This window comes from Manihot esculenta, chromosome 7 (assembly GCF_001659605.2).
Source record: "Manihot esculenta cultivar AM560-2 chromosome 7, M.esculenta_v8, whole genome shotgun sequence".
Lineage (NCBI taxonomy): Eukaryota > Viridiplantae > Streptophyta > Magnoliopsida > Malpighiales > Euphorbiaceae > Manihot > Manihot esculenta.
In genome coordinates this window covers 27,543,497-27,563,174 of record NC_035167.2, presented here as the reverse complement: position 1 = coordinate 27,563,174, position 19,678 = coordinate 27,543,497, and the positions used below count along the sequence as shown (strand labels likewise).

The window sequence follows — 19,678 nt, the reverse complement described above, 5'->3', positions numbered from 1 at the left end:
TTAATCTACAATATACGTATAAGAAACTTGTAGAAACAAATATTAACATTATATTAATACCATAAAAATAGAATATTGAAGGGTACTCCCTCATTGGGAAGCCATCAACATCGTAGCATTTCACTGTCTCGATCTCAAGTCTCCTCTTCAATGTACATATTGGTATTCCACTTGCTATCATCCTCCTCTCAACCATTTGGCTCCTAATATTGCTTTTCTACTCAATCATATAGCTGAAACTGGACTTGATTTTAGTAAAATCATATTACCCCCTCTTTCACTTTTAAGAAAGCTATACACGATACATTTCAAGATTAGTTAACACAAATCTATCGAGTCCATCAGAAAAGATGAACCTGATTTGTGCCAACACAAAGACATATAAAACAATTAGTTTTGAAAATAACATATCAAGAAATTTCACATACCATACCATATCGACTTGAGAGGGTCTCCTCTCACACTCTGTCTTGCACTCAAGTATATCACTTTGGAGCTCCAGTTGTCACCTTAAAAATAGTTTGTGTTGTCATCATCAGAATTTATCTCTTTTATTCTTTTAATATCTTGCAACACCTGATAGGGCCTTTCACATGAATAACATCATATTGTGCTCAGCTGCACAACTATTGGGTTACTCGACTCCATGCATTCTTTTATTATTTCCATCAAAACTTGCAGTTAACACATCACTACTATTATAGTAATGTCTATCACTTATATCCGCTCCTCCACTTAACGGTTTGACCCATTTGTTTTGGATCGACTGTCTGTACGATATGGAGAATTGCATCTCTAACAAATGCGTAGAGCCTTTTTCAATTCTTTTTTTCCCTTGCCCACTCTCCCACCCTTAACCAATAAAAAATGATAGACTTTCTACCAAAACAAATTTGATTAAATTCACATAAATACTATAGCATTGTTCAATTCTTTAAAAAATAAAAAACGAAAATGACATTCACCAAGCACTCACCTTATGTGCTTGTGCTTGTATGTATGTTTTGTTACAGGGACAAGGCTCTAAAAATTGCGCACTTTCTTTTCTTTCACCCTCAGCAAACACTTCCATTAACAAAAAACACTGCCACCCAAACTCAAGTTTCTCGATCTACCAAAATTCAAAATTGACACATTATGAAGTTAGCAAATCTTAGATAATAAATAGACACCAAAATCTCATCAAACCACCACACTCGTGATCACAAACCTTCCATATATTTCTATTTTCAACACTCACTGTCCTTTTAATTCCTCTTCTCAAAAATTGTTTTCAATATTTTCTTATTGTCTTTTTCATATTTACCGGTTCTAGTTTATCTAAAATTTTCAATTTTTAAATAACATGTAGTATTATATGTATTCTTTATTTCAGTAATTTTCTAATATTTCTTTTTTTTTTTAAAAGAAAAAAGGCACTAACATGCTACTTAGATAATATACTTTTTGATTATTTGCCATCTATCCATAAAATAGTATTAACATGTTATTTAGGTCCTATATTTCTAGGTAATCTAAAATTGTTTTTTTTCTCCTTATTTTTTCTAAAGCTATTTAAATTTAATCTTTGTATATGTTTGTAATGAATAACTTTATTTTTCAATAAATATGAATATGGTAGTTTTTCCAAATATTACTTATTATATTTTAATAATTATTATTTGTGAATTATAAATAACTTTACCACAAACAGTTATTTTGGAAAATGGGTAATTTTAGAATTAACATTTCGTTAAAAGGTAATTTAATCTAAATATAAAAATAAAATTTAAAATAACCAAGTGGTTTTCAATTTATATATGTTCTTCTCAAACTTTTGTTTTGTAAAGTTATTTTTTTCTTTAGATTCAAAATAAAAGAAAAAGTTTTCATTTTTATTGTATTTTTGTAGTTGTATCTTATAAGATTTTATAGGAAAGATAAAATTTAATATTCAATGTTAGAAATAAAAATCCTTGTATTTTATAATATTTAATTTAATTTTGAAATTTAAAATTTAAATAGAGTATAGTAGTAGGGGCGGATGTAGCCAAGTGGATCAAGGCAGTGGATTGTGAATCCACCATGCACGGGTTCAATTCCCGTCATTCGCCCACCTATTATCCTATTATATTATATTATATAGATAAATATTCCTTTCCATTATGGATAGCAATAGTGTATGACCGATCATTATGGGTATAATGGTAGATGTCCGGGACCACGTTACTATTATTTTTTTTTTGCAGTAACTACAACCGTAATAAAAAGTGTAGTCTTATGAAAAAAATAAAAAGTGTAGTCGGATTGAGAGCCTGAAAAGAGGTGTGAACAAAACTGGTGCACGGCGGCAGCTGCCCTGACATTAGTTATGAAAGCAGTAATTCTCGACTTCTTGTATTTTGTCTATTATAATTTTGGCAAATAGCCCTCTTACACCCCTGAGAAATATTTAAAAAATTATTTAAGCCCTACTAAAAAATTGATACACATTCCTAAACATTTTAAAATAATTATTTGAGCTCTTAAATTTTTTTAAAATGGTCATTTAGGTATAAAATCCTAACTCCATTAAAAACTTTATTAGCGAATTAGAAATGGACATTTAAGTCCACTCAATAGTTATTTAAGTCCTATTTAATAAATAAAAGAATAAATTACAATTAAATTAGTAATTTAATTTTTATATTTTTAAATCATCTATTTAATCACTCAGTCCAAATGAGAGGTCTTTTTATTTATTTTTACATGAAAATGTCTTTATTATTATTTTTAAATAGTTTAACTACATTAATCTTTGAATTTTAAAATAAGTAATGAATTTATTCTTATATTTTTAAAATCGAACATTTATATTTCTCAATATCAATTCATTTAAATTCTAATCTTTTCATTTATTTCTTGGAATTAAAAACATAAAAATATCTTTATTATTCCCTTCTTAAATTAAAAATATTAAGGAGTTAAAAGTTAATTTACTTTTTCTCGTCTATTAAAATTAAATATTTTAATAATTTATTTTCATTGTAAAAATACTTAAATCTCATTCATTTTTATTCAGATTATCATATTCAATTAATTTTTAACATTTTTTATTCTTCAAATTTTTATTCATTAAAATACTCCATGATTTTAAAATTTTTAAAAAATATTTACAATTTTAATCATTTTTAAGTGGTACTTGTCACCTTTAAATAGGTTGTACATTTTTACAAAATATATTTTAAAAAGAAATTGTACCTTTAAAAATTTGACTGCGCACTAACTTTAAACTAATGTCCATAATATATGAAAAAATGATAATTTTAAATAGAGAAATTTAAATATTTAATTTTAAAATTATAAGAATTAAAGTGTAATTTATGCAATATAAAATATTTCACCTACATTTATATAAATTTAGGTGTTAATAAGAATATTTTAAATATTTATTTTTCATTTAAACCGTTGATTAAAGAAATTATAAATGGAAAAAACTTTTCGTTTAAACGGATTAATTATAAAATAAATTTAAATATTTAATTTTAAAAATATAAAAATTAATTTATTAATTATTTTAAACCTCAAAAGTTTATCTAAATAAAATTATTTTTACATTTAAAAAATATACATTTTTGAAATTTTAATGGTTAAGCTCAAAATTATGTTAATTTATATTGTTTATAAAAAAAGTAATTTTATAAAGTCTGTAAAATAAATAAAATATTGGTAAACAATTTATAAATATTTAAATTTAATTTTTCTTTTTTTAAAATAAATATTTGAATATTGGAAGAGTAGAATCTGAAATCTCTCAGATTTACTTAAATACACTTATTATCACACTAAATCCATGCATTTAAATTTAATTTATTAAAAATATAAAGAAAATCATTGATTTTGATAAAACACTTAAAAGAATTTAATTGTTCCCTTTCTCGTTAACCAAACACCCAACTTTAACCCAGTCTCTATTAAAATTTTTAAAATATTATTAAAAAATTAATTAATTTTTTCATTTCATAATTTTTATTTATTTTTATTATTATTATTATTTATTATTTTAAAATTATAATTTACTTTCTTTTTTAACTATATAAACTATTATAACCTTATTTAATTTTATTTTATTTTTAAAAAATTTTTAAAATTTTTTTTCAGTATTTAATAAAATTTAATATATTTAAAATAAATATAATTAAAAAAATTTTATTTCTTAATATATATATAAAAATAAAGTGAATAAAAATTATAAAAGTATTACTCTATATCTAAAATAAATAATAAAAGTAAAAAATATATATTAAAATTTAATTTTTATTTTATTATACAGATATAATTTGAACTATGCTAAAAATGAAAAATAAAAAAAAAATCTTATAATTCTTATATTTTTATAGCTTTCATAGCAAGCCACCGTGAACGCAGCCGTAACATAATATGATAAATTTCTTTTAAATATTTTTTTAATTAATAATTAATGGTTTTAGTATTTTAGATTTAATTTATTTTTTAAGAATTTAAATTATTATTTTGAAAAACTCAAAGGTTTAAATGGAACCAATTTTTTTTACAAGATCATAAATGACATTTTAAATATTTCTCAAGGGCTTCAAAAGGATATTTGCTTATAATTTCCATCGCATGCAATAAATGAGAACCTAGCATTATTTACATTGCAACATCTGCCCATGATTTCCACAAAAAACTTGATGGGAGAATATTAAGCCTCCTTTATTTTATAGAAAAATATTTTTTATATTTTAATGTTTCAGTACTTAAAATTGATTAAAAAAATATTTTCTTAATCAAGAGAAATTATTTTTAAGAAAAAAAGTATTTTTTAAATTTTTATAATTATTTTTAAAATTTTTATAATTACTTTTTAAATTTTTATAATTTTAAAATACCACTTCGTTTAAATTTAATAATATTCTTTATTTTTTAGCATTACAATTAATAATAAAAATAAGTTATTATCTTGGAAAATGTTTTTGGAAAAATATTTTTTAAATATAAATTATTTTTTAAAAAAATAAGACTAAAAAGAGGTTCAAAAGTTTGATTAACTGGTTATTTCTAGGGCTCGATTTTAATTAAAAAATCAAACCAAATTAATTTAATTCAATATTTCGGTTTGATTTTATTATAAATTTGAAATTTTAATTTTTTAATTCGGTTTAATTATTTTCGTTAAAAACCAAACCGATTTGTCAACACTGCCATTTTGACCCCTTTTATCCCTGAGCTAAATGAGTTTTAAACCTTCCCCTCCATGACCCAGTCACCATCTTCTCCAGTTTTGAGCCTTTTTCCCTTGCTGTTCTTTTTAATTCTTTCTCATCATCTCACCTACCCATTCATCTTCTCCATGCAGAAGTCCAATCCACCATTTCACACTTGCCAAAGTCTCAAATTTGACTTCATTCCCATTGATGGCATACCAAACGTAGATGCCTCCAATCTGTCTTCACACAATGTTCCTCCCTCCTTGCCATCATTATGTTGCGTTTCTCGTTGCTTGCATGTGTTTGATTATGTTGCTCGCCATCTGGTTCTTTTAGCTTAGGGCTCCTATTGGCTCATGACTCACGAGAACATTTCTCCACAAGGCCACATATGCGACCTTTTGGTTCAATTTGATTGTGTTGTGTGATTGAATGTCGATAGGTATTTTGAGTTATAATGGTGATTTTGATTGTATTGCTTTTCATTGTTTTTCTTTGATATTGTATTGCTTTTCATTAAGATTGTGGAATTATGGATACAATATGGTTCTTTTACTTTGTTGAGATTGTGCAAGGTTTAGAAAGCTTGTTTTTATAAGCATGAAATTTGGTTCTCTAAGAAAATGTCATAAACCTAAATTGAATCGAAACAAAATTTTACAGTTTGGTTCAATTCTGTTTTCCCTTTACTTTTATGAAAACTCAGTTTTCATAATTATACATTTTGATTATTCGGATTTTTTTATTCAGAATTGCACATCCTAGTTATTTTGACCTATTGTACAGGCCCCACTCAAATGTACAAAATGGTACCGAAATGCCATCCTCTCAAATGACTGCAAAATCAAATAAAAGCTAATAATCCCAGCAATGAAACCAAAGTGATAAGACTCAGCACTATCAAAATCTACAAACTAAGATAAGTACCAACTATCTTAACCAATTAATTAAAAGAAACTTGAGATTCAAAGACTCGAGGATATTAAGTAAAATAATCAAGGCCGAACAGTCAACTTACATGATCCAAAAAAAAAAAAAAAGTCTAATTGAATACATAGCGACATAAACAAATAAACTACTAGGATAAAAACACAAAGAAATGATAAAATATGAAGTGAATTTGCTCAATGTTGTCGTGCAGCAAAAATTCTTCAGGTAGTCACAGTAAGAACAAATAATCACAAAGCATCAAGATTAAGTACAAGCCAAAAAGCCAAACAACAAAAGTTGAGGATTAAGTTTTAAGGACCAAAGCATGAAAAGCCACATAAATACTGAACAACTTTTTTTATGATTAAATAAATATTTTCAAATTGAAGACACAGTGAAAATAGAAAAATTTTAAAAGGAAACTGAAAAATAATACTATATTTTTACATTCTATTAAGGAGGGAGAGGGAGAAGGAGAGAGAGAGAATTTACTTGGAATCATGTCAGCCATCACTGAGAAGCGGTGGAGCCAGTTGTGAGTCTCATGTTTTCCTTTCAAAACAAAATGCAGCCACTATTTAGAAGAAACACACTCAAGTTAGACATGAATGCTAGACAAGTTCGATTGGTAATTGAAGCTTCAAGTATTTCTCCCTCTTTCTCTCTGTTATCCTTTTTCTCTAAAGGGGTTAGAAGAACATGGAAATGCTGGGTGAGAACAAAGCTGGAGGGGATGTTTAGGGCAACGGTGGTATTGGTGTCAGAGTTGGCAAGTGTGCAAGGAATGGCACAACAGATGAGAGGGGAAGTCAGCAATGTGATGGTTGCAACAGGGACGATGAAATGCTGAATTATTTAAAAGTAAAAGAGCATGGAAACATTGGTGGTAGGAGAAGTGCTGGGGCCATCTGAAATTTGACACCCAAAACCAAAAACCACCATATTGCTTTTAAGCCAATGGAGGAAAAATACGAGAATGGGTGGAAATAACAGCCTCATGCACATATTTCTTTGAATTATTTGGATCTGGAGCCCAACGAATCTCACTCATGTTAGGTGTCTCCACATATGCCATAGTAAATTCTCCCACTTTCTCTATGTTCCCCCTCTTGCCTGCCCTCAACACAAGACTCTTCCTGTTGTAGGAGAAAATGCCATTGGTTAAATGGATAATATCACCAGGCTCAAAAGCATCACACTCATCCCCCCACAACTGGAAATGCACAGCAGCTGTCTCATCAGCAACCAGAGCCAAGCATGTCTTATTCTGTCCTTCTGTTGCTGTCCTACCTTTGTCCAAAAGTATGAATTGCGTTTTTATATTGGTTTGAGCAGAAGGCACTATGTCTTTCAAAGGAATCATGCTTCTTCCATCCATTCTTTGTGAAATACTATGCAAAAAGTGCTTCAATTTGCAAAACAAGCAAATGGTTTTGAATCATGTCACACTACAGCGAAGCGCTGGAGGCCTCATGTTTAACTGTCAAGAAGAGATGTGGTCAGTGCTTAGAAAATTAGAGGTTTAGAAACATGAAGAGAAAAGAATTGATACAAAAGAAGACCACTAGGAAAAGGTAGAAATCAGTAGATAATTTGGATTGGGTGTAGGATTTTTTTTTTTCTTTTGGGTAGTATGGTAAGGTAATGTATCCAAAATTCCAAACCCCACCAGTCCATCAATTTGGTGGATTGAACGAGGATTTTAAAATTTTTAAGGACTCCAAAAACCTTCCTTTTCTTAGAAAACCTTACTCTTAAAGATAACCATCCTTTTAAACATTTGTACCTTACCCCTAAAAGTTTCATAGAAAAAGAGTCGCTAGATTTGCACATGCACGTCAGGTGAATGTGGCGGGTAACTGCAACTTCGAATCACCTATTTTATCATTATTATAAAAAGCCTGTATCAATTTTATTTACAAAGATGATATTCACTTAAAATACAAGTTTTCTTAAAATGAGCCGATTAAGTAGTGCAAATATTATGCACATCAAATTATTGCTTATTATTTAGGTTAAATTATTACTAGACTCCTATAATTACTTAATCCTTATTTTTTAACCCAATTAAAGAGTCTCAATGTTTTATAAAATCAAATTCTTTAATTTTTTTAGTTAAAAAACACATCAAACTTCAATATTCATATTATTTAATCTAACATCATACTATTTAGTGTCTGGCAACAAAGCTACAATAAGTGGTTGACATTTTCTTTAACAAAAATCTAATATAAAGACTAAAAAAATTGATTTTACAAAATTCAAAGAAGTTTTGATTGGGTTTCTGACAAAAGGAACTAAAATAGTTAATTTTAACAAAATATAGGGACCTGATAATAATTTATCTTAATATTTATTAAATTCTTCCCCCACTGAAATTGGTGGATTCTTGAACGGATGTCATTCAATTCCTAGAGATTTTGACAAGTTGCAGGCACTAAGCTACCCCAACCCACCCATCAATAATCCCATCATCAGTGTCCAAATAACAAAAAGAGTTACGTCTGATGCGTGCAATTTTATGTTACGCGGTAATCATGCCGAGATGCAAAATATAAAATGCACATCTATGTACGCATTGCAAGTATTTATGACGTATAAAATATAATTACCACATAAGAAAAGACTATTTTTATTAATAAATGAAGTTAATATGGGTGTACTTCTCATTTCATTCAATTGGCAGCCCATTTCAAAAGCAAATGTCAATTAATGTAAAGAGTTTGACTCGTCTGCGAGCAATCCCACTCCAAAAGTCAAAGTCTTATCATTCGCATAACGGTTAATCCTAACACATATTAATTCAATTTACTATGTACTAAGATAAACATAAGAATGTAGGTCTTTTAGCACTCACAAATCCATCAAATATTCAACAGAGCCCACCCTGTAAATAGGATGTTTCCCAAATTATCAAAACACAAGTTGCATAGGAATCTATCATCTTGGCCTACACAACTGTTATGCAATTATTTCCCATCCAAAAAACGAAAGCAAACGGTAAAATTAGGCTCTACAAAGGCTCTTAGGTTACAAGTAATTGGTCCCATCAAAATTTAAAAGGGTTGTTATTCAGCATGACACATTTATTCCATTCACTAGAAATTTTTAAATTTCAGAGATAAGAAAATGATTCCAGGGCAACCCCCTCAAGATCACCAAAATTGCTTTTTTGTTTTTAGGAAATGATAAAGAGGCAGCCCTCTTGGTCCCTTCTAATCCCGAACTCCTATTTTTCAAAAGAAAATGTTAAAAGATAGAAGTGATTAAGGGGACAGGCAGCCCACTTCGAAACACTGAAAAGTGAAACCACATTTTTTCAAAAGAAATTATCTTTAAAAGGCAGAAGCGAATAAGGGGCAACCCCTTTTGAATCATTGAAATCCCTTTTCAAATTAAAATGTATCAATTTGATTTGCAAACGATCTTAAAGTTATTGTAACCCTTGCTTCTTACCTACACAATGCTTTTGTAAAATTTACAATGCAACCTATAGAGCCATTACAAAATTATACTTCAAGACAAAGGCACACCACAGAACATAATATCACAGTGATATGGACAAAGCATTTCAAGACGACCATGACACATCCACAGAAACATGACAAACAAGATCAAATTCACGAATACACTACTTTCCCCAACATCAAGCATAAATCCACCCACGTAACATCAATTGAAATTACCTAAACAAGCTCCATTGAAGACAATGGTGACGGCCCACACATCCTAATAGGTAAACAGAGTTCTCAAAGGATGTCCATCTATTCATCAATCACAGCATGCAATCCAACAAGTTCCCACAACATTTAGAAGCACTAACTGTTGAGATAAATAAAGAACAAAAGAAAAATCCTTAAAGATGACCAGACTCGTATAAATTGACCCACAACTGATAATAGTTGCAGATATAAAGCTTATTGTAAACAGAGGGACAGGGCAGGAATATGAATATTTGGTTCACAGATAACAAGAGGAGATGATGCATTCATGTCTCTCTTTTTATTTTATGACCGTATTATTTTGTTCTACTAATGACTTGCCCTTCTCTTGATACACCTTAAATAAACAGATGAAAATGTTTCTCTACCCGAAACTCACAAAAATAATCCATTTCCTATATAATGGCCACAAAATTCAACATTGAATGTTTCAACCTCAGAATAAAGTCAGCAAAGACTTTTTGCGAACAGAAGCAAAATACAACTAAAAAGAAAGTTTAAAAAAAAAAATTAAATACAGATAACAGCCACATAGCATATCATAATCATCTTTAAATATTAAAAATTCAAATCACAAAGTAACAAGTTGCTTAGAACCAACTCAAAGTATCAGAATTATGAATCCCTCACCATATCAGTTTGCTTCATCGAAAAGATGATGTACATTGAACACAACCAATGAGAATTTTATCATAACTCATGTATGCATGAAGTAATGATGAGTCAGCACTACCACGAAAGTCTCATAGGCAGAGGATCAAGAATCCTAGGTTCCATGATAAGGAAATGTGGGTGGCAGCATGAAGAAAATGGAGTGTGGCATGCAGTACGTGAACCATAGGTTGCATGACTGCCTGCACTAAGTCACGATCTAATCAGTAGTTTACATAATGAATTTCTGTTATGATTGTAAATAGGGTCTTTTCAGCATTTTCTTTTCAGTAATTGCTTGTAAATAGGAGACACTTAGTCTCTTTGCCTATTTAAGCATTTGAATACAAGAAGAAGTCAGGCTGGAATTAAACACAATTGTAATTCTTATTCTCACCCCAAGTAGAATAGCAAAAAAAATATCCAAAGGATCCTATCAATTGGTATTAGAGCCGCGATGGCCGCAAACAAAGAAAGGATCGAAAATGTGGAGAAAACCATCGGTGGACTCCAGGAGAGTTTTAACAATTTAAAACATGGAATGTTGGAGAAGATGCGTCAATTGGAGATTACGATTGGCAAAACTGCCAACACTCTTCTCGCCAAACATGAGCAATGCTGGGTGAAGGGAGTTCCCTCGTGGGATTGAAATATCGACAAGTCATGGGAGGTAGCAGGGAATCCATGGAGGGCAACATACCCAAACTTTTATCCAAGCTTGTGAGACTAGAATTTCCTCCATTCTCCAAAGATGATTCGACAGAGTGGTTCACAATGGTGGAAAAATTCTTCGAATATCAGAAAACTCCTGAAATTCAACAGGTGGCCTTAGCTTCACACCACCTCGAAGGAGAAGCCAACACTTGGTGGCAGTGGTTGCGGAGGACACTTAAAGAGCAAGGAGTGGTGCTAACATGGGTTGTGTTTGTGGAAGAGCTGTGGCTCGGTTTGGACCCAATGAGTGTGAGAATTTTGACGAAACATTACAAAAATTTGGCAAACAGGAACATTGTGGGACTACCAAAAGGAGTTCGAATGACTTAGCAACCGAGTCCAGGGATGGTCCCAAAAGGCATTGGTGCGTACCTTCATGGGAGGGCTCAAGCCGGAGATAGCAGATGGGATACAAATGTTTAAGCCAAAGACACTGAAGGAGTTGGATTGGCTAGAATGAAGGATAAACGGCTAACTCGATAGAAGAAAGGACACCGAACTTGGAATCCGCAGAGTCCATCGACCCCAACAATAATGCCGACCAAAACAACCAGTGCCATGAAAAGGTTGTCCTGGGAAGAAATGCAGAAACGACATGCTCAAGGTCTCTGTTTTAACTGTGATGAGAAGCTTGCATAAGGGCACAGGTGTCGGGGATTGCAATTGCTATTGATGGAAGGATATCAAAGCCAGACTGAGGAGGAAGAAACTTCTCCCGAAATCTCCTTACACGCTTTCACTGGATTATCAGCTTTCAACACCATGAGAGTCCACGCAAAGGTGGGTACCTGCAATCTCATTACCCTCGTTGACGATCAACTCATAACTTCATCAGTAAAAGGGTTATCAACCTGTTGCAATTACTTATGATTCCAACTCAATCCTTTGAAGTAAAAGTGGCCAATGGGAATCCATTGAAATGTAAAGGCATATTTGAAAATGTTTATGTACATATCCAAGGTATTACTTTTTCACTTACACTTTATGTTTTACCTCTCACGGGTTTGGATATGGTTCTAGGAGTTACTCCAATTGGGACCGGTGGTGTGTGATTGGAACAAGCTCACTATGGCATTCAAGATGAATGGTACAAATTGGAGGTTGCAAGGCATCGGGGCAATTCGGATTTAGTCGACATCTGCAGAAGAGTTAACTAAGGAATTGAGGCAAGGCAACTCACTCAACAATGGCACCTTCTGAATTAAAGAGCTTGATGGATGAATTCAAAGACATCTTCCAAGGGCCAAAGCAATTGCCACCGGCACGAGAATGTGACCATCGAATCAACTTGAAGGAAGGGGCAGAACCCGTGAATGTCAGGCCATACGGATATGCCTACTTCCAAAAGGCAGAAATAGAGAAAGAGGTGTAGGACATGCTCACAATAGGACTTATCAGGCCTAGTACCAGCTCCTTCTCTTCTCCTATGCTCTTGGTTAAAAAGAAGGATGGAATTTGGCAATTTTACACAGACTACAGGGCTCTTAATTCAGTCACTATCAAGGACCATTTTCCCATTCCAACAGTAGAAAACATGTTGGATGAGCTGCATGGTACCAATTTTATGAACAATTACCAGCACATCAAAACTAGTTTAGCACTCAAAACTTGTACCAGGCAAAATACTTAAAGAGTATAACAATCAGTTAAAAGTAACATAATTTCACTTCCTTCACCCACCACCCACCACCAAAATTATCATATATAAATAATCTCAACTGCAAAGGCTAATTCCATCTTTACTATGAAAAATAGCAAAAACTGGAAACAGCGACAATTAAACACAAGAATATATAAAACTCTCAACTATAATTGTCCAACAGTTAAAAATACTAAATTATTAGAAACTTTTATTAAGAGACAGAGAGAGAGAGAGAGAGAGAAATCCTAAACTTACTTTCCTCTTCTGCTTGCCTCCGCCAGACTTTGCAGGCTTTGACGATGGTGGTGGAGCCTTGTCCTTCTTTGGCGCCTACGAAAAAAAATAATAATAAAAAGGAGAAAAGTAAACATCACCAGTAAGATTAGCAAGAAAAGCCCACCCTTGTTTTGATGCCAAGAAAATACACAATCCTCAAAATTACTGATCTAAAAAGCATTAATAAGCAGAGACTAATCCATAAAATGAATATAGACTTCACCATTTTTTCTCCTATTTAAGGGAACACTATAAGCATTTGTTGGAAAATAAAATAAACTAAAATTTTGCACATCCAAAAATGAACCCAAATGGCACTGTTAGTGTTATTAGAAATGAAAAGGGTGAAAAGAAAAACAGCAAGTTTAGATAGCCTAGAGACAAAGGACCCAAATAATATGTTAATATTTCTTTATTTTTTGGAAAAAAAAAAGGCTTAACAGCACGCTAGTGAAGAAAAACAAAAACAAGCTAAGAGAGTGTAACTGAACCTAGACAAGCCGAGTCAAGCTTTGAAAGCTCAAGATCCGTTTGCAAAAGAATTTTGAGGCTGAGCACTAATATGAGAGCTCTTGAGCTTGGTTCATGAACATTTTGTTGAACTCAGCTCGCGGTGAGCTCATTTATCACAATAACCAGCCTAGCTTGAGCACAGCCCAGTTTAAACTCGTTTGAAAGCTCAGCTTATTAATATACTAGTTAAATCGTCTCATTTAGCTCCAAAAAGAGCTCCTTTAAAAGAAGGGGCTTCGGCTCGAGACCAAAGAGCTCCAGCTCAAATTTCAGATTCAGAAACCACACTGTTTGTAGCACATGCTTGATCTGTCATTGGTCGTTACTAAAATTTCAGATTTAGAATGAAAAACCCATGGTATTCATCTTCATGAAGTCCCAATAAACATCAGTACAAGGAAAAGCACATGATTTAGACTGAAATACAACATGTAATTTCAACCAAACAAACACAAACCTATAAAATTTCAACAACCAAATGGCTAGGGGACAGTCGCATAAAGGAAAACAACAAACAAACAGCAAAAGGACATGTATTTTTTCAACCAAACAAACACAAACCCATGAAATTTCAACAACCAAATCAATAGAAATAGGTATACTAACTGCAACCGAAGCAACCGACTGAATAAGCGACGAAGCTTCAATGAAATCGAACAACGGTGACAAAATCGGAGCAGCAGATGAAATGGAAATGGTGGCACGCAGCTGAAAGGAAGCAGTAGATGAAATCGAAGAACAGGGCCGCTCCTCGTCAAGATGAATCGAACAAAGGTGAAAAAATACAAGGCGTGCAGCGGTGCGACGCAGCTACAACGACTGTTGAACCAGAGCTCCTCCTCGTTCTCCAGTTGAACCACTGGTCGAAATTGGCGTGTCAGGGGCTCGAGGCATGCGGCGGATGGCTACGGCTGGAGAGTTCTCTACACGATGGGGGAAAATTGGGGGGGGGGGGGGGGGGGGGGGACCAAGGGCACGAACTGTTAGCTTTTATGATTTATTGTTCTTTTTACCCTTTGTTTGGACGTGTAATCGAATTGAGGAGAAATGAAGAAAAAAAAATTCACTTTTGGATACAGAGGACTCTCCTAATAGAATTACTTTATTGCCATTAAATTTTAGTTTTCTTATATATGACTTAAATTGGTATATTTAAATAATTTTAACAGTAAGATATATAATGATTTCTATGTCTCTTTATTTCTCTCTGGAGAGAAATATTTTGGGCTATTGGAGGGAAATTGAGACATCAAATTTCTCCTCTTTTTTATTTATTTTTCTCTTCAATTTTTTTTCTAAACAAGAGAAAATGGTAGAAATCGATTTTTTTTTCTCTTTTCTCTAATTTCTTAGGATTTTTATTTTTAATATAAAAAATCATTAGAAATAAATTCAATTAAGTTTTTATATTTTTTTCTCAAAGATCAAATAAATTCAATTTAAGAATTTGGATCAATTAAATGTGTGTAATTCTGTTAAGGGCTAAATTAGTTTTAATATAATATAATATTATTTTTCAATAGTAAAATATTATTTTTTATAATTTAAAAAATCAAAATTTAGTGTTTTAATTACCATAAAAATTAAAAAAATAGATATATAATAAATAATTTTAAAAATTATAAAAACCAAGTTCCATCATATAAAAAATATTTTTATTATTAAAAATAATATTTTATTATTAAAAATTTATATTAAATGAGAGTTTATTTGACCTTGAATAACGGTACAGAACTTAATTAGTCTAAAATCTTGAATTGAGCTTATTTATCTTTGAGTAAAAGTACAAGTGTTCATTAGACGTATATTCAAAATGCATTACAAGACTGCTAAATATAGCAAAACTAAACAAAAAAACTCCAGATAGGACCATGGGAAAACACAAACAAGATACCTTGTAACCTAGGCCCCATTTAGCTAACCTATTTACCATATCATTAGCCGAACAAGAAACCTGACTGAAAGGAAAAGGCCCCATTTAGCTAACCTATTTACTATATCATTGGTCGAATAAGAAATCTGACCGAAAGGATAAGGAATGAAAGTACGGTGAGAGAGTTGATATAGTATAAACAGAAAACCTAATGTCCCAAGAAACTTGAATAGGCAGTTGAGATAGAGTAGAAACTAAAAGAGCATAATCAACTTCACAGATCAAATGTTGAAAAATGTGACAATCGGATCAACTTGAAGGAAGGGGCAGAACCTGTGAATATCGGGCCATACCGATATGCCTACATTCAAAAGGTAGAAATAGAGAAAGAGGTGTAGGACATGCTCACAATAGGACTTATCAGGCCTAGTACCAATCCCTTCTCTTCTCCTGTGCTCTTAGTTAAAAAAAAATGGAATTTGGTGATTTTGCATAGACTATAGGGCTCTTAATTCAGTCACTATCAAGGAAAATTTTCCCATTCCAACAATAGAAAACATGGTGGATGAGCTGCATGGTGCCAATTATTTTACTAAATTAGATTTGCAAGCAAGGTATCATAAGGTTCAAGTGCATCCGCCGCACATTCTGAAAACAGCATTTCGGATTCATAATGGCCACTATGAGTATTTAGTAATGCCCTTCGGCCTATGCAATGCTCCTTCCACATTTAGGCAACAATGATATTTTATATTCCGGTCTTATCTGCGCAAGTTTGTACTTGTATATTCTTATTTAACGTCCTACTTGAAGTTGCATTTGGAATATGTCCGAAAAGCATTTGACGTCATAGAGCGCCACAAATTTTTCATTAAATTCTCCAAATGTGCCTTTGGTCAAAAGGAGATTGAATGCTTGAGCCATATTGTAACTGCAGATGGGGTGAAGGCTTAATTGGCCTTGTTCGGCTAATATTACTGATTTGCATGGATTCTTAGGTCTCACATGCTATTATCGCAGATTTGTCAAAGGCTACGGTGTCATTACTCGGCCACTAACCAATCTCCTTAAAAAGTGGCAATTTGGTTGGACAGATGAGGCAGAAACAGCCTTCAACAAACTTAAAGAAGTTATGACTACAACACCTACATTGGCCATGCCAAACTTCAGTGATCCATTTGCCATTGAAGCCGACGCATCTAATCATGGAATAGGGGCGGTGCTATCTCAGCAAGGTCGTCCCATTGCATTCATGAGTGCGGGTTGGGCATCTCTAAGCAATCATGGTCCACTTACGCAAAGATGCTGTTGGCCATCATCCATGCAGTTCGGTTATAGCGACCATATCTCATAGGACACAGATTCATTATCCCAACTAATCAACAGAGTTTAAAATTTCTCCTGAAGCAATGAATCGGTACCCTAGAGCAGCAAAAATGGATCACTAAACTATCGGGTTATGAATATCAGATTCACTACCGACCAGGAAGAGACAATGTTGCTGATAGCCCTCGCTTGATGCTCTTTCCATGCCACAACCACAACTTTGGAACTCCATTCAAGGTGAAGCTTCTCACCACTCGTACATTCAACGTATTGGACAGCAAGCCACCGATAGCCTCAGCAAACCGTCCAAATGGCGGAATGAACTGAGTTCCACAGTTCACCAATTGGAGGACATTCTCGAATGCAGCGGACCTATAAACGGATCCCCCAACAATTTTATTAGCCATCAATGTACAAGCACATTCAAGAGTTTGTAGCCGCTTGTGATGTATGTCAACGTAATAAATTGAATCTCTCTCTCCTGGGGGTCTTCTACAGCCCCTACCTATTCCATGGCAAGTGTGGGATGACGTTACAAGGGATTTTATAGAAAGGTTGCCGCTGCCAAGATCCATAGTCAGTGATAGAGACCCAATTTTCCTCAGTAATTTTTAGAAAGAATTTTTCAAGAAGTCAGGCACCTAGCTAAAAATGAGCTTTTCTTATTATCCACAAACTGACAAACAATCGGAGGTGGTTAACCGATGCTTCGAACAATACTTTCGGTGCTTTGTACATCCACAACTCAGTCGATGGAGTTCCTTCCTCTTTTATGTAGAATTTTAGTACAATACGGCCTAGCATGGTTCCACGGGAATGTTGCCATTTCAGGCGTCATACGGTCGTTCTCCACCTATCATTCCTCATTACACCGTTGTCCATGATGTGGATCAGCAACTGGCTTTGCGAGATACCAACCAAATGAAACAACTTGCAAATGCAAAACGACGGAATGTGGAATACATGGTTGGTGATTGGGTCTATCTTCGACTGCATCCCTACCGGCAACAGACATTTTTCGTCAAGCCACCCAAAAGCTCGCAAGCTGCTACTATGGGCCATATTAGATCATCGAAACAAACTGCAATTACCTTCCACTGTCCGTATTCATCCTGAGTTTCATGTTTCCTTGCTCAAAAAGCAAGTTGACAACACAATCAGTACCAATTCCGAGATACCATCCATGACAGATCCATGACAAATGACGGTGACATCTTGATCGAACCCGAAGCTATCCTGGACACATGTTGGATCACAAAAGGATCTAAGACAATTCCTGAAAAATTGGTTAAATGGAAACACCTTCCAATCGAAGATGCTATGTGGGAAGATGCTGCATAGGTCAACCACCGGTTCCTGAACCTTGAGGACAAGGTTCATCTTGATGGAGAGGGCAATGATGTGTCAGCACTACTACGAAGGTCTCATAGGCTGAGGATCAAGAATCTTAGGTTTCATGATAAGAAAACGTGGGTGGCAGCATGAAGAAAATGGAGTGTGGCATGCAGTACGTGAACCATAGGTTGCATGACTGCCTGCAGTAAGTCACGATCTAATCAGTAGTTTACATAATAAATTTCTGTTATGATTGTAAATAGGGTCTTTTCAGCATTTTCTTTTCGGTAATTGCTTGTAAATAAGAGACACTTAATCTCTTCGCCTATTTAAGCGTTTGAATACAAGAAAAAGTCAGGCTGGAATTAAACACAATTGTGGTGCTTATTCTCACCCCAAGCAGAATAGCAAAAAAAGTATCCAAAGGATCCTATAAGTATACCCTTAAACTGATTGAGTATCCATTCAAAGGAGCGAAACTAACAAACACAGAAGTGAAATTACTTCTCAAAAAGATCTTGAAAGAAGATAAAGCAATTAACCAATTCTAAATCTCAAAAAACGAAAACTCTCTGAAGGGTAAACGGGAGAACTGGTGCACTGTTGAGGAAGAAATCCCATCTTTTTAACAAGATATAACATCACATAAGAGAATGTCAACCAAAATCCATAAATCATTATTTATCTAACACGCAACCATCAATCTGAAATAGCTAGACATTAAACAAGACAGAATTTTGAATCAGCGAATTGACAAACAGAAACATAGAATCGGATTTAGAAGCAAACTCAACTAAATAGACAAATCTCCACCTTACCTATGCTACAGCAAACAACCTTAAGAAGGGAAGAACCGCTGGGGATTTCACAGAGCCGTAGCACCTCGACTGGGAGAAATGGGATCGCAACTAGAGGTGAAGGAGCTGGGTTATCGTGGAGAATAGCAAAGGCCAAGTTCGCCCAATCTAAAATCGAAGAGTTTATGCGAGGCGTACGGATCTGGACGTCCGTCAGTAGGAGGAGTGTGAGTCGGAGGTGGGGTTTGCTTGAGGGGCAGCGACCGTGAGTTTGGGTTCTGTTGCAGGTGGGTGAGAGAGCAAACGAGGAAGAAACGCGAGGCTTTGTCGTATGGAGTGATTCTTGCCTACAAAGTTGCATTAGCGACGGTGGGGTATTTTTGGTATCTATCCTAAGGGAGTTTTAATAGGATGGATTTAAGCACGTACAATGGGATTTAAAAATTAATAACAATGGCAGGATCAGAATAGATTCGAATTTCATGTATAGATAATTAATTTAATATAAAATTATATTTTATATATTTTTTATTTAAAAATTAAAATTAAAATATTTTTTAGAAATATTAAACTTTTTAAATAAAAATCATTAATGAAAAATAACTTATATATAAATTATTAATTAAAATATATAAAATTAAATGAATTTAAATTTTATTTAAATAATAATAATTAAATCTAAATAATTTATATTAATTTTTTTAATCAAATTT

The 19,678-nt window shown here is 33.1% G+C and overlaps 1 protein-coding gene across 1 annotated transcript; it reads right to left on the bottom strand.

Moving 5' to 3' along the window:
• Window positions 1–6,394: 6,394 nt before the first annotated feature.
• LOC110619025 (SOSS complex subunit B homolog) lies at window positions 6,395–7,596 on the bottom strand. The gene has a single exon (XM_043958660.1). The coding sequence runs from the start codon at window positions 7,492–7,494 to the stop codon at window positions 7,066–7,068; it is 429 nt and encodes a 142-aa protein (XP_043814595.1). The 5' UTR covers window positions 7,495–7,596; the 3' UTR covers window positions 6,395–7,065.
• Between the last annotated feature and the right edge of the window lie 12,082 nt (window positions 7,597–19,678).

What these genes read in the sequence shown, in the direction of transcription:
- LOC110619025 (XM_043958660.1), bottom strand. Translation starts at nt 7,494, where the DNA reads ATGGATGGAAGAAGCATGATTCCTTTGAAAGACATAGTGCCTTCTGCT.